Here is a 17,407-nt window from a genome sequence, read left to right on the forward strand (position 1 = left end):
TCAGCCAAGATGGATTCCAGCAAGAAGGAATCTGGGAGGTTGGTAAGACATGTTGCCTGGCATCTCCTCTCTCCTTTTGACCTTTCCCAAATTTTTCTGGTGGCCAATAGCTTGTTAGTTCCACGTTCCTTACCAGGATCTCCTGTTGTAAGGTAACTCATGCAAGTGGTTACTATTGTGCCTAGCCAGGGTGGGCAGTTTCAGTCAGTGGTTCCCCTAACAAGAATACTGTATTTCCCCCTGCAAGGTATTAAAGTCATGTAAAAGCAAACAAATGCCATCATTCTTTTGTTGGGTCCACCACCGAATTATTCAGAGTGAACTGGAAATGGATCTGGTTGAGAGTGGAATCAGACATCACTTCCTCCCTGTTCCTCCATCCCCCTGCCCTCCTCTGACCTCTTTTGAGAAGAACTTACTCCCTATCTTTGTTGCTGACAGATTCCAAGCTATGCTCCTTAAAGAAGGGAAGATACCTCTTCCGCTTCTCATTTGCTGATTAGTTTATGGAGGGACCACTTCTACTGGTCACCTCTCAGTTCTGAGAGGTTTCTTATTCCAGAAAATTTGAGGCCTTCTTTCAATGATAACTTTGATTGAAGATGTGATTAAATGTGGTTTGTGACCTGGCCTGGCTCCTGGATTCACGGTGCTCCGCCAGGGTGGTTCTGCATGGACCTGGCTGTACTGCAGCCACTCTGTGTGTGTGGCGGCTCAGTGGCCTCCGAGAGGCATTCTGTGGTCCTCCAGTGAAAAAGTGACTGACTGGGCAGGCTTCAAGCCAGTTTTGCTTGCTGAGGATGACCAGAAGCCATTTTGCAGGCTCAAGGAAGTTGCACTATGAGCAGACAGCTCTTTTTCACAGTCCAAAGAGAGTCTATGATTTAGGGAGATGTGGAATCTTTTTGAGAGATCTTTTTTTAAAAAGACCTGTTCTAGAGAATAACATGGAAACTTACACTACCATATGTAAAATAGATAGCCAATGGGAATTTGCTCTATGGGGAACTCAAACTGGGGGCTCTGTAACAAACTAGAGGGGTGGGTTGAGGAGGAAGATGGGAGGGAGGTTCGGGAGAGAGAGACATGAGTGTACCTATGGCTGATTCTTGTTGATGTTTGACAGAGAACCACAAAATTCTGTAAAGCAATTATCCTTTAATTAAAAAAAGAAAGTAGCAAAAATAAAACCCATAAAAATAATTCCTTTGTTCCATGATCAAGTGTTTCTAGATAGATTTCACTTTGGGAAGTTAAAAAAAAAAGACCTGTCCTCTCTGCCCCTGCCTCTGACTTCAGTCAGTGTTTGAATGTCCGCAAACCCCCAACAGGCCTGGAGACCCAGCAACAGCTCTGCCTTTGGGAGGCTCTTTGTCTCCAGATTTTAACTCGGATTGAGCCCTCTTTTCTCAGGGCATCCACGCCCTGCTGCAATGACCGCTCCTTTGGCTGAATCAAAGACCGCCTGGTGCTCTGCATCACTGCCCCCTTTGTCCTGGGGAGAAAGGCTTCACCGAGGCCATGATCCTCCCACCCTCCTGCTTTGTCATAGCCCGTTAGCACTCCCTCCGTTCATCTTCTGAGATTCTCTTGCTACTCGTCCATCTTCCCACTCCCCCCCAACCCCATCTGCCTAGTATCTTCATTCTCTCTCCTCCACAAAGCAGCTGCTGGCTCAGACTGACAAGGGCCTTGTGGGATTCTCAACACTGAGACAGAGTCTCAGTGCTGAAGGAGTATCAGTGGGGCATATCTAGCTCTGCCCTGCCTTGATGAAAAAGCAGTCCAGAGCCAACTTCTATAAGTAAGATTCTTAAAATGTGTTAGTTGCTCAGGTCACGTCCGACTCTTTGTGATCCATGGACTGTAGCCACCAGGCTCCTCTGTCTATGGAATTCTCCAGGCAAGAATACTGGAGTGGGTATCCATTTCCTTCTCCAGGCGATCTTCCCAACCCAAGGATCAAACCTGGGTGTTCTGCATTGCAGGCAGATTCTTTACCATCTGAGCCACCAGGGAAGCCAGTTCACAATATCCATCCAATATTTACTGAACACCTTCCATGTGCCAGATACTGTTCCAGACATGAAAGATACAGTACAATGGACAAAACGGTTAGGTGTGCTGAACTGAGAGAGTTTATGTTTTAGGATAGGTTGGGAGTTGAGGATGGAAGGGGCATGTGTGCCATAAGAAGTAAACAATAAGCAAATGAAAGATCAGACAGTAAAGATCATATCTTATAGCTCTTACAGTAAAAAGATGCTCAGGCTGCTTATAACCAACTGGCTTCATTACCAGAAGCTATTTCCTCTATAGACAGATGCTCCTCAGGTGATGAACTAGCCTCAGTGTGAAAGCCTTTCAGGACCAGGAGACAAGAGAAATGCTGCTCACAGGACCACAAAGGAAAAGGCTATAGCCTAACTGTGCTCACATCCAATCACAGCAACGGGTGGGAGACTACGCATTCGAAGTTGCTTCTCCGTCATTTTCCAATCACTTGACACTCATCTGAACCAAATTTCCTTCCAATTTTATATTTGTGAGTGTATCTCTCTGAGAGGGCCTACTAGTCATTTTCAGTGGTGAAATGGCAAATATTTCATCTCTTAGTTGGCCTAGTACATCTAATGGTGTTAAGGCGAGATGCTAACCAGAGAGCTTGGTCACCCCAGACAGGTGACACATAGCTCTTTGAGTGACAGATCCACAGGTAAGAAAACTGGAAGAACAGCAGGCTGCAGCAAGGCACAGTTCACTGTTGTTTTTGTTGTTGTTCAGTTGCTAAGTCGTGTCTCACTCTTTGCCATCCCACGGACTGTAGCATGCCAGGTCTCCCTGTCCCTCACTGTCTCCCAGAGTTTGCCCAAGTTCGTGTCCATTGAATTGGTGACGCTATCCAACCATCTCTTTTACCACCCTTTCTTTTGCCTTCAATATTTCCCAGCATCAGGATCTTTTCCAATAAGAAATAGTTGTAAATGAACTTGAAAATGATGATACTTTACCCACCTGGCCCCCGTTCAGGTTCCTTGGAGAAGGAAGATGTGTTAATTTCAGTGAAGGTACAAAAAGTCAATTCCTGATTATACTTAATTAAACCAGTGGAGCAGAGCACCCTAATTTGGAAGCTTTATAAATCAGAGATGGCAAAATGGCAGCCTGTTTATGATTTGTTTTGGTTGTTTGTCCCCATGGTAATTTACTTAAATTTAGACTAATTGCAACAATTAAAATCACGAACTTCCACATGCAATTTCAGACAACTCCTACTAAATGGACCTGAACTTGTCTGTGAAAGCAGTTGGCTGAATACTGGGCTTGGTGGGAAGAAGAGAACAGTAACTTCCTATTTCAGATTAGACCTGAGCTCTTATATTTTCCATAGCCCCCACCACTCCTTGTGTCCAGATGCTAAGTCTTGCTATCATTGGCACTTGTTAGCTTTTTTCCAGCCACACTTCATCCATGTATGTTACTTGCTTTCCTGCAGTTAATCTAAGAGCAGAGCCTTCAAAGCTTAGTGGCCTCTCCCATCCACCAAGTCCAGAGGTTCTGCTGAGGATCTGGATGGGTTTAGAGAAAGCACTGGATCAGGTCTGCTTCAGTGACTACCTGGCAGCAAAGAATTGTAAACAGACTCCAGGTAAATCATGCCCAATGGTAAGAAATCCATGAAGCACCAGTGTTCCACCACTGTGGAGGTGGGGTTAGTGACCAAGTGACTGATTGATTGGATGGGAGTAATGACCAGACGTGTGCTGATGACCCAGCCCTACAAAGGCACTATACCTGGGTAGATAAGTTCATTTTGTGGTCTTGTGAGTCTTTGGTTGTTTATTGACTGCTTCAGAGCTATTGGTTTTCTTTTAATAAAACTCGGGAGGAGTACATAGGCAGCTAGAGTGATTGAAGCATTGGAGGTGTATGTGAAGGAGATGGTGTAGGCTAGGATGGCAGGACAGAGAGGGGCCAGATCCACAGGTCTTTAGGCCACAGGACAAGTTTAAATTTCATTTTATACCAATGGGAAGTCACTGGAGGATTTTAAACAGAAAATGGCCTGATTTTATGTATGTTTTTAAAAGACCTTTCTAACTGCTAAGTGGAGAATTGATTGCAAGACAGCAAGAATAGAAGCCAGAAGATAAGGAGCATTTTTAGAACCGTAGTAAGGGATGATGGCCTCATAGACCACAGTGGTACCAATGAAGATGGGAAAAAGTTGTGGATGCATTTAAGAATTACTTGGAGAATTTCTTTCAAAAATGGCTTAAAATCAGTAGTTTATTCTTTAAGTTCCAGAGTTTGAGTAGTATATGCTTTAAAACCTATTCCCCCTACCTCAGAATGACTGAGGATTCAGAGCTCATGGTGGATTGAGGTTAACAGTCTGCAGTATCACATTCGTTCATGATCTTTGGACTAGGGATGGTGGTGGATGGGCGAAGCCTACCATGCAGGAAAAAGAGCAGAATCCTGTCTCTTCTCTTATTTCTATTATTTGAAACCTTGGAAAAAGAGAATTTTTTTCTTGCTTTATCTCTTCAATTCAGTTCAGTCGCTCAGTTGTGTCCAACTCTGCGACCCTATGGACTGCAGCACGCCAGGCCTCCCTGTCCATCACCAACTCCTGGAGCTTACTCAGACTCATGTCTGTTGAGTCAGTGATGCCATCCAACCATCTCATCCTGTCGTCCCCTTCTCCTCCCACCTTCAATCTTTCCAACCATCAGGGTCTTTTCAAATGAGTCAGTTCTTCGAATTAGGTGACCAAAGTATTAGAGTTGCAGCATCAACATCAGTCTTCCAATGAATATTCAGGACTGATTTCCTTTAGGATTGACTGGTTGGATCTCCTTGCAATCCAAGGAACTCTCAAGAGTGTTCTCCAACAGTTTAAAACATCAATTCTTCGGTGCTCAGCTTTCTTTATAACCCAACTCTCACATCCATACGTGACTACTGGAAAAACCATAGCTTTGACTAGATGGACCTTTGTTGGCAAAGTAATGTCTCTGCTTTTTAATATGCTGTCTAGATTGGTCATAGCTTTTCTTCCAAGGAGCAAGCATCTTTTAATTTCATGGCTGCAGTCACTATATGCAGTGATTTTGGAGCCCCCCAAAATAAAGTCTTTCACTTTTTCCATTGTCTCTCCTCCTATTTGCCATGAAGTGATGGGACCGGATGCCATGATCTTAGTTTTCTGAATGTTGAGTTTTAAGCCAACTTTTTCACTCTCCTCTTTCACTTTCATCAAGAGACTCTTTAATTCTTCTTTGCTTTAACTATAAGGGTGGTGTCATCTGCATATCTGAGGTTATTGATATTTTCCCCTGTAATCTTGATTCCAGCTTGTGCTTCATCCAGCCTGGCATTTCACATGATGTATTCTGCATATAAGTTAAATAAGCAGGGTGACAATATACAGCCTTGATGTACTCCTTTCTCAATTTGGAGCCAGTCTGTTGTCCCATGTCCAGTTCTAACTGTTGCTTCTTGACCTGCATACAAGTTTCTCAGGAGGCAGATCAGGTGGTCTGGTATTCCCATCTCTTTAAGAATTTTCCACAGTTTGTTGTGATCCACACAGTCAAAGGCTTTGGCATATTTAATAAAGCAGAAATAGATGTTTTTCTGGAACTCTCTTGCTTTTTCGATGATCCACCAGATGTAACTGTTTCAGCATATATCTCTTACGTATAAGGACTCTCTTTATGAAAAAAGGTAATCACAGTATCATGTGTGTGTGTTCAGTTTCTCAGTCATTATCTGACTCTTTGTGGCCCCATGGGCTGTAGTCCGCCAGGATCCTCAGTCCATGGAATCTTCTAGGCAAAAATAATTGAGTGAGATGCCATTTCCTATTCCTGGGGATCTTCCTGACCCAAGGACTGAACCCCATCTGTGGTGACTCCTGAAATGATATCTAATGTTTGCTTTTAAATAATATGAGGAAATGAAACAAAATTGGCTACTGATATTTTGCTTATTGTTGAAATTGGGTGAGAGGTACAGTGAAGGTTCATTCAAATTATTCTCTTTGCTTCTGTAAAGGTTTGCCACTTTCCCTAATAAAAATTTTCTCCTTTTACATATTTGAAACTTTCCATAATATTAGGTTGCAAAAATAATTGTGGTTGGTGCCAAAGTGATTGAAATGCAAAAGTAATTGTGGTTGGTGCAAAAGTAAGTGCAGTTGAAAAGTAATTGTGATTGATAGAAAAGTAATAGTAATTGCAGTTGATGGAAAATTAATTGAGGTTGGTGCAATAGTAATTGTTGTTGGTGCGAAAGTAATAGAGGTTAAAAAGTAATTGTGGTTGGTGCAAAAAAAGTGAAAGTGATAGTCGCTCAATCATGTCCGACTCTTTGTGATCCCATGGACTGTAGCTTGCCAGACTCCTCTGTCCGTGGAATTCTCCAGGCAAGAATCCTGGAGTGGGTTGCCATTCCTTTCTCCAGGGAATCTTCCTGACCCAGGGATCAAACCCACATCTCTTGCACCTCCTGCATAAGTCAACTGCAATTACTTTTGAACCTCAATTACTTTTGCACCAACCCCATATAATAACAATTTTGTTAAGAAGAATTTTTTAAATGCCACTAGCTGGATACTTGCTAATTGGCACATCTTCAGCAATAGCACTCAAAACACTACTTTCCCCTCTATGACTCATGTGCCAAGAACACAGGCCGATCTGTTTTTTCTTTAAAAGATGTTGTATAGACTCTCCTCTCTCCCACTTTTTACCTGAAGAATAGAAGAGGAGAGAAAGTGATATGAGTGAAATGTGTGCATTCTTTCCACTGGTCTTCCAAAAGGTGCTAGAACAGACCCCAACAATTCTGGGATCTTGGGCTAACAAGAAACCAGGAGACGAGTGTCTTCTTTATAGAATACCAGGGAAGGCATGGTTGGTGAAGTGTTGCCAGTGTGGAGTGGCACTACTTGCTCAAAGTTGCATTCAACCATTTGAGTATAGTTGTAATGTCTGGCTTAATAGCTAGAAGCCTGGAATGCTAGTCCCAGCCATGGGAATCTCCATCTATGGTGCAAGGAAGAATGGTCCTTAACCTGTCTGTAAGGCTTCTTCACCCAACTTCTTTATACTTGGCATTCCCCAGCTAGATTGATGGGTTTTACATAATACATGCAACTCAAAATATAGCAACACAAATAAAATTTTATTCACAATTCATTATTGTAAACATATGTCCATATTACTCTTGAAATAAAGTTTTGTGAGAAACAAATGGAGGGGAAGGTGTCTGCCAAGTTGAGGACCATTTCCTAAACCCTTCTCCATCTCTATTCATTCCCTGTTGATGACTTTGTTTCCCTATCTTTCAAGTGCAACTCATCACTGGAACGCCTTTGCATCAGCTGCACCCTGGAAGAAGCTCTGTGATGTTGTGGGTCACGAGTTTGCTCTGGCGGATTGAACTCTTGACAAGGAACAGCTAGATTTGAAGACGAGGATGGAAGAGCCAGCACCGGTGGAAGGCCAGAGTCAGCTCGCAAGCCCCCACCACAGCTCCCTGAGGAAAGCCATGGCGGCTGCTCTGGTCCTCGATGGGGAATCCACCATGGGGCGCAGGAAAAAGAAGAGGAAAGAGTCCCGCCCAGAATCTATCATCATCTACCGGTCAGAGAGTGAGACACTGGATGAGGAGCCTGGGGAGTCAGAAGGTGGGGATCAGCCTAAAGAGGAGGAGGGAGATGATTTCCTAGACTGTCCTGTGGATGATGGTGAGTCTCTCTGGGGTCACCTGCTTAAAGCCACAGGGAGGAGGCCCAGTGAGGATCTTCCAGAAGCCAGACCTGACCTACTGCTTACTGATACATTTCTTCTCACAATGTTGCAGTCTTCATCCAACAAGTCAACAATATTTACTGAGCATTTATTGTGGTTCTCTTCTAGGTAATATGGAGGAGAACTCTACTTTTTTTGAAATTCCTAGTATAATAGAAGAGACCAATTTATACACAAAAATTAGTAATATAAGCCAACCAGGCTAACTATTTAATACATGTAGTTGACATTCATAATAATCAGGAAAATGTGAATTATAACATGAGTTATAATATTCCTTCACTATATAATATTCACTTCCTATATGGATGGCAAAAAAATTAGGTAAAAGATATTAACATCAATGTGAAGAAATGGATATACTCTCATATACCTCATGTGGAAAAGGTGTCTGCTTTTGGGAAATATGTCAATATCTATTAAATTCAAAATATGCATAGCTTACATCCTAGAAATTCTCAGTATCTGCCACACGCCCATGTGGATAAGGAAGCAGTTATAAAAATGTTTGTTGCTGCTAAGGAGACTGCAGGACGTCTATATTAAGTGTCATTATGCAGCAATAGACGGACGTGGTAGATCTATCTGTGTGTATGGGTCATCCCCAAGACATATGCCCATGGTGAATGGGATGAGCCAAGCGCTGCTCTCATGCCATTTACCTTCCAGTCAGGCGAAGACAGATAGCAAACAACTCAGCAAACAAAAGATAATTTCAAAAGATAATAAAAGGTAACAGTGGTACAGGTTCCAAAGACAGTAAACCTCCGTGACAGGAAGGAAGGTGACCAAGTGAGGGAAGCAGGGGAGGGCTAGACCACACAGCCTCTCAGAGGAAGGAACATTTGCTCTTGAGGTGGCCCCATTCTGTCCCTCATCCAGCCAGGGGCTACAAGTCCACAGGGCCTTGGGGAGCTGCCGACCAAAAGCCTTCACATACTAAGGACCATGGATGCTTTACTTTCACGACCTGCAGCCTCACTCCCAGGCCTGCCAGAGAGTGGCTGTTTGGTGGGGGTGGGAGTGATGCTGCTGGTGGTAGGGATAGTGGTGGTGGTACTGGTGGAGCATCAGTGCTGGGGAATGTGTATGCGGTGTGCATATGTGTATGTGTGGTGCCTGTGTGTGTACACAACTTGGATATGAAGGCTGGGATGTTGACCAGTTTATGAAGAGGCCTCTCTCAGAAGCATGGGGGTAGGAATAAGGAGAGAAGAGGAGTCGGCTGCCCATCAGTATAACACGCACACACGGTGCCACCTTCACACACAGTAGCTGATACTCAGTTCAGTTCAGTCGCTCAGTCGTGTCTCTTTGCAACCCCATGAATCACAGCACACCAGGCCTCCCTGTCCATCACCAACTCCCAGAGTTCACTCAGATTCACGTCCATCGAGTGAGTGATGCCATCCAGCCGTCTCATCCTCTGTCATCCCTTCTCCTCCTGCCACCAATCCCTCCCAGCATCAAAGTCTTTTCCAATGAGTCAACTCTTCTCATGAGGTGGCCAAAGTACTAGAGTTTCAGCTTTAGCATCATTTCTTCCAAAGAACACCCAGGGCTGATCTCCTTCAGAATGGACTGGTTTGATCTCCTTGGGGTCCAAGGGACTCTGAAGAGTCTTCTCCAACACCACAGTTCAAAAGCATCAGTTCTTCAGTGCTCAGCCTCCTTCACAGTCCAACTCTCACATCCATAGATGACCACTGGAAAAACCATAGCCTTGACTAGACAGAGCTTAGTCGGCAAAGCAATGTCTCTGCTTTTCAATATGCTATCTAGGTTGGTCATAACTTTTCTTCCAAGGAGTAAGCGTCTTTTAATTTCATGGCTGCAGTCACCATCTGCAGTGATTTTGGAGCCCCCCAAAATAAAGTCTGACACAGTTTCCACTGTTTCCCCATCTATTTCCCATGAAGTGATGAGACCGGATGCCATGATCTTCATTTTCTGAATGTTGAGCTTTAGGTCAACTTTTTCACTCTCCTCTTTCACTTTCAGCAAGAGGCTTTTTAGTTCCTCTTCACTTTCTGCCATAAGGGTGGTATCATCTGCATATCTGAGGTTTTTGATATTTCTGGCAATCTTGATTCCAGCTTGTGCTTCTTCCAGTCCAGCGTTTCTTATGATGTACTCTGCATAGAAGTTAAATAAGCAGGGTGACAATATATAGCCTTGATGTACTCCTTTTCCTATTTGGAACCAGTCTGTTGTTCCATGTCCAGTTCTAACTGTTGCTTCCTGACCTGCATATAGGTTTCTCAAGAGGCAGGTCAGGTGGTCTGGTATTCCCATCTCTTTCAGAATATTGCACAGTTTATTGCGATCCACACAGTCAAAAGCTTTGGCATAGTCAATAAAGCAGAAATAGATGTTTTTTCTGGAACTCTCTTGCTTTTTCCATGATCCAGCAGATGTTGGCAATTTGATCTCTGGTTCCTCTGCCTTTTCTAAAGGCAGCTTGAACATCAGGAAGTTCATGATTCACATATTGCTGAAGCCTGGCTTGGAGAATTTTGAGCATTACTTTACTAGCGTGTGAGATGAGTGCAATTGTGTGGTAGTTTGAGCATTCTTTGGCATTGCCTTTCTTTGGGATTGGAATGAAAACTGACCTTTTCCATTCCTGTGGCCACTGCTGAGTTTTCCAAATTTGCTGGCATATTGAGTGCAGCACTTTCACAGCATCATCTTTCAGGATTTGAAATAGCTCCACTGGAATTCCATCACCTCCACTAGCTTTGTTCGTAGTGATGCTTTTTAAGGCCCACTTGACTTCACATTCCAGGATGTCTGGCTCTAGATGAGTGATCACACCATCATGATTATCCGGGTCATGACGATCTTTTTTGTACAGTTCTTCTGTGTATTCTTGCCACCTCTTCTTAATATCTTCTCTTCTGTGAGGTCCATACCATTTCTGTCCTTTATCGAGCCCATCTTTGCATGAAATGTTCCCTTGGTATCTCTAATTTTCTTGAAGAGATCTCTAGTCTTTCCCATTCTGTTCTTTTCCTCTATTTCTTTGCATTGATCGCTGAAGAAGGCTTTCTTATCTCTCCTTGCTATTCTTTGGAATTCTGCATTCAGATGCTTACATCTTTCCTTTTCTCCTTTGCTTTTTGCTTCTCTTCTTTTCACAGCTATTTGTAAGGCCTCCCCAGACAGCCATTTTGCTTTTTTGCAGTATTTTCACAGCACTTACAAACCAAAAATACAATCATGCTGAAGAAGCACCTGTGGTAGAGTTCTTACTCCCTTCCATATTGCAGATATAATAGAAGCCCAGAGAAGTAGAGATAATAAAAAACAAGCTTAACCTGCTTCACAGTCTTAGCAGGGCCCTGGCAGGAGAGTTGATCACGGGAATACTAAAGCTTCCCTCGAGGGAGACTCACTGAATCTGCTGTGAAATCACTGACTTCGTATGGTGTCAGGGACCAGAATAAAGGACCTTCTTGTACTCGGCTCCAGTCTCAGGGGACAACACTGATGAAATGTCTTTTCTTCTGATCTTGACTTTTGCCTCTTTGTGCCCTGCAGGTGTGTGGAACGTGCCCACGGACAGCCGCTATGTCACATTAACTGGGACCATCACCCGAGGAAAGAAAAAGGGGCAGATGGTAGACATCCATGTCACATTGACAGAGAAGGAACTGCAGGAACTCACCAAGCCCAAGGCATCGTCAAGGGAAATGACACCTGGAGGCAGAAAGGCCTGCCAGCTGGGAGCAGACCGTGGGCCACACGTGGTCCTCTGGACGTTGGTCTGCCTGCCTGTGGTTTTCCTCCTCTCCTTTGTGGTCTCTTTCTACTATGGCACCATCACTTGGTACAACATCTTTCTCGTGTACAACGAGGAGAGGACCTTCTGGCACAAGATCTCCTGTTGCCCCTGCCTCATTCTCTTCTATCCAGTGCTCATCATGGCCATGGCCTCTTCCCTGGGCCTCTACGCGGCCGTGGTCCAGCTCTCATGGTCCTGGGAAGCCTGGTGGCAAGCTGCCCGGGACATGGAGAAAGGCTTCTGTGGTTGGCTATGCAGTAAGCTGGGTCTGGAAGACTGTTCTCCCTATAGCATTGTGGAGTTGCTTGAATCAGACAATATCTCAGGCAATCTGTCCAACAAGGATGCCACCCAGGAGGTAGAAACATCCACTGTCTAAATTCCCAATGACTTACTTCATTCTCTGGTCTTAGTAGCCTGTTTATCATCCTCCAATTCCAGAATACTCCTTGTTTAAATTTTTCCTTCTCTCCCCGCTATACACTGTTCTTCTGGAAAATTTTAGCCCACACTTATCTGTCCTACCATCTTGTTGGTTTCCAGGAGGGCAGGAAACAGAAGAGCAATTTGTGCCCAAATAGTCCAGGCAATGGCACCCCACTCCAGTACTCTTGCCTGGAAAACCCCAGGGATGGAGGAGCCTGGTAGGCTGCTGTCCATGGTGTCGCTAAGAGTCGGGCACGACTTGAGCGACTTCACTTTCACTTTTCACTTTCATCCATTGGAGAAGGAAATGGCAACCCACTCCAGTGTTCTTGCGTGGAGAATCCCAGGGACAGAAGAGCCTAGTGGGCTGCCGTCTATGGGGTCGCACAGAGTCGGACACAACTGAAGCAACTTAGCAGCAGCAGCAGCAGTCCATCTAATGGATAAACACTTCTTTGTTCCTTACCCTAAGATAACCCTTTATCTGGGACAAGGAAGTTCAGGTGTGCAACACTTCAGGACCTTGAAGGTATTCCTGGTGCCTGGAACCCAGGTTAGTATGTGACTAAATGTGACAGGGAGAATAAGGAGGCTCAGGGAAGACCAAATCCACTAGTAAGATAATAGATAGTGATGGAATGAAACATATAAGAAGCAGGGTTGCTACAGTGTAGCAGAATGTACGAATTTGTGTGTATCACTTAATTTTGATTTATATCAAATATAATTGAAGTCCAAATATCAGTAGTTTGAACAAGACAAGTCTGTTCTTTCTTATACAGAAGTCTGGAGGCAGACCATCAGGGAAATGGATGAAGTCATCAGAGTTCCAGGCTTTCTTTTTATTTCCCAACCCTCATCACCTTTATCCTCAGCGACCAGTGCTGACTACATCTCCAGTCATCCCATCCATGTTTCAGACGGAACAGAGGACAGGGCAGAGAAGAGCACATACGCTCTTCCTAAGCTAAGGTTTCCCAGGAGTCCCTCTCAACACTTCTCCTATCTCATTGGCCAGGCCTTAGTCACATGACCTCATGAGCAAAAGAGGCTGGAAAATGTAGTCTTTTGACTGGGCAGCTGTATTCTAAATATTTGGATTCTGCTAATTTAAGAGACAAGGAAAGAATGGCTATTTTGGTAGGCAAGTAAGAGTCTCTGGCTTACAGTAATAATTTAAATACATTCAGATCCCAAACTGTGAATATAGTTGTATTTATGTATGTATTTATTTATTTAAGCCTAAATCTTACACAGAGAACTTGTACATAGATACTAGCTACATATACTATGCATAAACCACACAGATATTAGCAACTCATGTGTTGCAATTAAATATCTGTAATGCCATATGGTTTCAGGTGTTTTCAAAAGGAAGAGTGGATAGCTGCGTGCAATTATATCATGTACAAATTGTAGTAGCATAGCTTTTTTCCAGGTAGTGAAGATGGACTGGGTGATGATATTTAATGTACGGATGAAGTGCTGTGAAGAGAGGCATTGCATCTGTCAGACATTCCCCCCACCGTCACCCAGTCCCCTGCAGGGTCAGTAACCCTAAGCAAAAGGAGATGGACTCAGCTTTGGGTGTGCGTTGTGTGCTCAGTCATGTCCAGCTCTACAACCCTATGGACCTTAGCCCGCCAGGCTCCTCTGTCCATGGGATTCTCCAGGCAAGAGTACTGGAGCAAGTTGCCATTTCCTCTAGGGGATCTTCCTGACCCAGGGACTGAACCTATGTCTTCTGTGTTTCCTGCACTGGCAGGCAGATTCTTTACCACTGAACCAACCACCTGGGAAGCCCCAGCTTGGGATGGTTTGACCAAACCTCACTCAGAATTTTCTGGAGTTCATCAACAAATAGAATCTTTGCTGAGAAGCTTGGGTCTTCGTGGCCACTGAGGGTATAAACCAGATGAATCCAGACTAATACAGTCTGAACTTAAAAAAATTCCTGAGGGATCCCTTTCTAATTAAAAAAAAACAAATCATATGAGGTCACGCAGATTTTTAAAGTTTGGGTCCTTACAAGAAGAGCTGGTGTCCATGTTCTTGTTTCAGGAAGAAGCTGTTGAAAGAACTGCTGTGAATCAAACCCAGTGGGTCAGGTAACGCTATGCCACAGAAGGCCAGGGACATTTGCCTAATGCATGGTGCTGAATTCCACCTTCAGAGGGAAACCCACCCTTTGAAAAATAACTATCATTAGTTTGAAAAAACCCAATTCTGTCCAACATTATTGAAGATAACTTTGGTGCTGTCTGGTGTTTTTGCAGAGATATAAACAATTGAAGACAATAAAATCTAGTTAACGTTTGCTCACTTTGTCTCTGAGTCTCTCCAACATTGCTTTGAACACTACAATTTTCAGAAAAAGAGTGAGCATGGTGACTGTTTTATAGGTGTGTAATGGTCTTAATATGGGTCCTTAATATCTTGACTCTTCCCACCTACCACCAATTTGTGAGGGTTCTGTTTTGGTGGACTCTTCCAACAGATCACAGGTTTACCTAAGCCTACATTAGGAAGTTGCAGCTTTATTAGCCACATTTTTTTCAGAGGTTAAGGAAACCAGTGGGGAAGGCCCGAAGCAGTCATGATTAGGACAAAGGTAAGATGTCCCTGCGGGATGGAGGAGGGTGGGGTTAGGGTAAGGAACAAGGGATACCTAGATGAAGTAGATGTAGCCCTCACCCTAGTTGAGCTCACCAGCTAGCGGAACCCATAGGTTCATAAAATCATTTCAAAAGGGCTCTGAGAGAGAGATGGGAAAGTCTAAACTAGAGGAAGGAAAACCTCACGAAACAGACCCAAAGCAATCTCATCTGAGCTGTTAGCAAATGCCTAGAGAATTTTAGAGGAGAAACTAGAGACTTAAATGCCATATTTGAACATTCTGTTAGCTCATAGTTACATAATCTCTTTGGTAAATAGGAAGGAGGACTATGCTTTCCAGTTGCTTTGCGGCTATAATATACTGAGCTGGGTGAACTGTATTTGATCCAGTATAATAATACCAATGTTGCCAAGTGTTTTTTTTTTTTTTGGGGGGGGGTGAGGGGGGCACGCAGCATGTAGGATTTTAGTTCCCTGACCAGGAATTGAACTGTGCCCCCTGCATTGGAAGCATGGAGTTTATTTTTATTTATTTTAACTGGAGGCTAGTTACTTTACAATATTGTGGTGGTTTTTGCCATACATTCACATGAATCAGCCATGGATGGGTGTACATGTGTTCTCCATCCTGAACCCCCCTCCCACCTGCCTCCCCATTCCATCCCTCAGGGTCATCCCAAAGCACAGCCCTGAGCACCCTGTCTCATTCATCGAACTTGGACTGGCGATCTATTTCACATATGATATTATACATGTTTCAGTGCTATTCTCTCAAATCATCCCACCTTCACCTTCTCCCACAGAGTTCAAAAGTCTGTTCTTTGCTCCTGCTAAGTCACTTCAGTCGTGTCCGACTCTGTGCGACCCCATAGATGGCAGCCAACCAGGCTCCCCCATCCCTGGGATTCTCCAGGCAAGAACACTGGAGTGGGGTGCCATTGCCTTCTCCAGTCTGTTCTTTACATGTCTCTTTTGCTGTCTCGCATATAGGGTCATCGTTACCATCTTTCTACATTTCATATATATGCATTAGTATACTGTATTGGTGTTTTTCTTTCTGACTGACTTCACTCGTATAATAGGCTCCAGTTTCATCCACCTCATTAGAACTGATTCAAATGCATTCTTTTAATGGCTGAATAATATTCCATTGTGTGTATGTACCACAGCTTTCCTATCCATTCGTCTGCCGATGGACATCTAGGTTGTGGAAGTGTGGAGTTTTAACCACTGGACCACCAGGAAGTCTCCCAAGCCATCTAGTCCATCAACATTAAGTTGCCATCCTTCATTTCAGTTCAAGTCCAGGGGGAGCAAAATCTCCTTGGATTATGATTATCCATGGTTTCCAATGAAACAAGGTTCTAAATCTTTAAAAGAATTAATTTTAGATGACTTGATTCATTGCATCGAGGGCCATCCAGGGCTTAAGTTTTACAGTGTTTTAAAAGATTAGTGGCCAAAATCAGAAATTTCCTCCTCTTTAATTACTAACATAAGCTTGTTGAAATACTTCTAGGCCCAAGATGGCACCACTCCTGCCTAGGTGCCATACCAGCGAACCAAAATTTTAGTTTACTTTTGTATCCCTTTAAATGCTCTGCTTGACCAGAAACACGGTACAATTGTCCCTAGCATCAGTGGGGGATTGGATCTAGGACCTCTGGGGAGACCAAATTCTGTGGATGCTCAAGTCCCTTATAAAAATGATAGTAGAGCTGGTTCTTTACATCTGGATTCTGCATCATTGAATTCAATGCACCAGAGGTTGAACTTGATCCACAGTTGGTTGAACCTGTGGTTGCCCAACCCATGGATATGGTATGGTGGGCCAACTGTGTGTGTAGTCAGCCAACTCCCAGACAGCAAGCCAACTCTGGGCTCTATACTTATTTCCTTGTTCCTTCTCATTCCAAACAAGGCTTACTATGTGGCCCACAGCTAATTAGCTATTTTCTATTTTCCTCTTCTTTGTTGGTTATTATCTATCCTATAGAAGCTTCCTGCCTTTGTCCTATTTTATGGTTCTTTGAATCTGCTTCAAAAAGTGTTAAATATAATCTGTATCACTGGCATTGCTTTCTTTAATCATTTTTAACAAGTATTTTATATCTTTCTCAGTTCAGTTCAAGCTTCCCTGGTGGCTCAGACAGTAAAGCATCTGTCTACAATGCAGAGGACCCGGGTTCGATCCCTGGGTCAGGAAGATCCTCCTGGAGAAGGCAGGAGGCAGGAGTGGAATGGCAATCCACTCCAGTACTATTGCCTGGAAAATTCCATGGACAGAGGAGCCTGGTAGGCTACAGTCCATGGGGTCGCAAAGAGTCGGACACGACTGAGTGACTTCAGTCACTCACTCAGTTCAGTTCAGTCACTCAGTCATGTCCGACTCTTTGCAGCCCCATCAATCGCAGCACACCAGGCCTCCCTGTCCATCACCAACTCCCAGAGTTCACTCAGATTCATGTCCATCGAGTCAGCAATGCCATCCAGCCATCTCATCCTCTGTCGTCCCCTTCTCCTCCTGCCACCAATCCCTCCCAGCATCAAAATCTTTTCCAATGAGTCAACTCTTCGCATGAAGTGGCCAAAGTACTGGAGTTTCAGCTTTAGCATCAGTCCTTCCAAAGAAATCCCAGGGCTGATCTCCTTCAGAATGGACTGGTTGGATCTCCTTGCAGTCCAAGGGACTCTCAAGAGTCTTCTCCAACACCACACTTCAAAAGCATCAATTCTTCCATGCTCAGCCTTCTTC

The 17,407-nt window shown here is 43.9% G+C and overlaps 1 protein-coding gene across 1 annotated transcript; it reads left to right on the forward strand.

Moving 5' to 3' along the window:
* The first annotated feature begins 7,488 nt into the window (after positions 1-7,488).
* TMEM169 (transmembrane protein 169) lies at positions 7,489-11,989 on the forward strand. The gene is made up of 2 exons (XM_068969584.1): positions 7,489-7,759; positions 11,367-11,989. Exons 1-2 carry the CDS (start codon positions 7,489-7,491, stop codon positions 11,987-11,989), a joined length of 894 nt encoding a protein of 297 aa, XP_068825685.1.
* Positions 11,990-17,407: the final 5,418 nt, after the last annotated feature.

Source organism: Capricornis sumatraensis, chromosome 3 (genome assembly GCF_032405125.1).
Source record: "Capricornis sumatraensis isolate serow.1 chromosome 3, serow.2, whole genome shotgun sequence".
NCBI lineage: Eukaryota > Metazoa > Chordata > Mammalia > Artiodactyla > Bovidae > Capricornis > Capricornis sumatraensis.

Excerpts from the sequence above, each read along its gene's own strand:
- TMEM169 (XM_068969584.1), top strand. The coding sequence starts at position 7,489 with ATGGAAGAGCCAGCACCGGTGGAAGGCCAGAGTCAGCTCGCAAGCCCC. Across the intron at positions 7,760-11,366 it reads AGACTGTCCTGTGGATGATG|GTGTGTGGAACGTGCCCACG; the intron begins GTGAGTCTCTCT and ends TGTGCCCTGCAG.